Raw genomic sequence first — 1,876 nt, forward strand, 5'->3', positions numbered from 1 at the left:
AAATTTTAATTTTAGAATCATCCTAATATAAGTTATTTCCGTATAATATTTCTTCCAACTAAACAAAGTGTTTAACATTCTAAAAAAAACACTTTTCAATATACTAAATCTAGGAACCACTTTTCCCATATAACTTTCTATCATACCAATCTACAGTTGAGATAAGAAGGGGGAAAACTTTATTACTAGCAGATCCAACATCCAATGGTATATCAGCGCAGAAATAATTACTTATACAACTGAGAAAAAAATGAAGAAAAAAAAGGAGCTATCAAATCAATTTCAAAATACAAACACACCGAGCAGGCTTCCCATGGTAGATACATAACAACCATCACGTCTCCCATCACGGAGGAAGACTAGTGAAGAACAAATAGTAATTAAGGAGCCACGCGGTTCATCCCCGTTTCAACTTCAGGCGCTACTTTCTCGTTTTGGATCATTCTTGCTACATTGGCTGCCCAACCTTTTTCAGTTAAAAAAAAAGAAGCAAACCCCATTAATTAATGGATGGAAAGAAACAAAATATTGGAGTTTTGAATATCTCAAAGCAGGATGCAAACAATACTTTTTTTGTAAAAAGAAATTATACCAATAGTGGGGTCTAAACCACGGTTTATAAGCTCTCTATGCTCTTGACAAAGAGCACATTGGATGCAACAGCAGTGAACAAGGCAATCACCGCATGGTTGTTCCTTCAGTGAAAATTGTTCCCTTAGTTTTTTTCGATACGGATACGAGTAACAAAATGCAAAACCAAAGCTGCCTAGTATGTAGTAAGTTCGGGCTGCGTCAGCAGGCGCTGCAAATCCACCAACAAAATAGTAGATAGAAAATTAAATATCAATGCATTTGTATTTAAGCATGTTGAGGAGATATTAATTGGTAAATGGTAAGGTACGTAAGATTGCTTACATGTTTTTCCTTTATCTATAATCTCCACGGTTCGGCCAAAGGTGATAAAAGGACAGCACCATGTCATGAAACCTTCACCAAAAAACGACATTTATAAGTGGGTTATTTAATATATAAATCATTGTTTTAATGTGAAAATCATACTAAAAAGCAACCAATGAAGTTAAGCTAATGGTCTCTTACAGTTACTAGAATCATCAAAACAATCAAAGAGACCAGTAGTCCATTGCCCTGAATCTGGGGTTGTGATCGACTGCCTTTTCGCTGCTGGTGATGCCATATTCTTTTCTCCGGTGGTGGTGTTTGCAGTCTTTTGTTTTTTTGCTTTGAGCTCACCAAAAGACAAGCTGAGAGGATATACTATGATGTTCTCCTGTTATATACAAGTGAAATTCTTGTCGTTTTATTCTTACTATACTTGCATAATCGTAGGTTGCCTTTCGGACTTTGACTTTTCTCAGCTGGTTTATGTTTTGGTTTTTAGAGTTGGTAATGAAGGCAATGATTAGTTGTTATGGCGGTGCATAACACGAATTGCGCACTATTCATTAAAGAAAAGATTTAAGTAATCATATACATAAACAATTAAATCCAGTTGACTATTTCAGAATACAACCTGATTCAACGCAATTCCATTTATTTTATAAATATATCCATCAACTTTAGATGCAATGTGTTGGGACTTTGGGTTAGGTAGTTACAACACAAAACAAGCAGTGTTAAAAAGAAGTGATATATGCGGTCTCGATTAGAAGTATCACTGTGTGTTGCCGGGAGATATAATCTACTATCTTTTAACCTAATAAAATAAGTGATCGAAGTTTTAACATATTCAGATTTAACAAATTTTCTTTTTGCATTTAAACATTTAAATATATTCCAGTTAATTTTTATTTATATGATACGGTTTCTAGATGTGATATCATAAGTAGGCTTCATGCATGTCAACACGTACCCTACT

The 1,876-nt window shown here is 34.4% G+C and overlaps 1 protein-coding gene across 1 annotated transcript; it reads right to left on the reverse strand.

Moving 5' to 3' along the window:
• Positions 1-380: 380 nt before the first annotated feature.
• LOC108455214 (protein PLANT CADMIUM RESISTANCE 9-like) lies at positions 381-1,258 on the reverse strand. Its single transcript, XM_017753802.2, has 4 exons — positions 1,099-1,258; positions 916-987; positions 593-802; positions 381-466 (listed from the first exon to the last, which is right to left on the reverse strand). Exons 1-4 carry the CDS (start codon positions 1,193-1,195, stop codon positions 381-383), a joined length of 465 nt encoding a protein of 154 aa, XP_017609291.1. The 5' UTR covers positions 1,196-1,258.
• Between the last annotated feature and the right edge of the window lie 618 nt (positions 1,259-1,876).

Source organism: Gossypium arboreum, chromosome 9 (assembly GCF_025698485.1).
Source record: "Gossypium arboreum isolate Shixiya-1 chromosome 9, ASM2569848v2, whole genome shotgun sequence".
Taxonomy (NCBI): domain Eukaryota; kingdom Viridiplantae; phylum Streptophyta; class Magnoliopsida; order Malvales; family Malvaceae; genus Gossypium; species Gossypium arboreum.

Coding starts and splice junctions, on each gene's coding strand:
- LOC108455214 (XM_017753802.2), bottom strand. CDS start 1,195: ATGGCATCACCAGCAGCGAAAAGGCAGTCGATCACAACCCCAGATTCA. Junction 988..1,098: donor TTTTGATGATTCTAGTAACT/GTAAGAGACCAT, acceptor TTTTTGGTGAAG/GTTTCATGACATGGTGCTGT. Junction 803..915: donor TATAGATAAAGGAAAAACAT/GTAAGCAATCTT, acceptor GTGGATTTGCAG/CGCCTGCTGACGCAGCCCGA.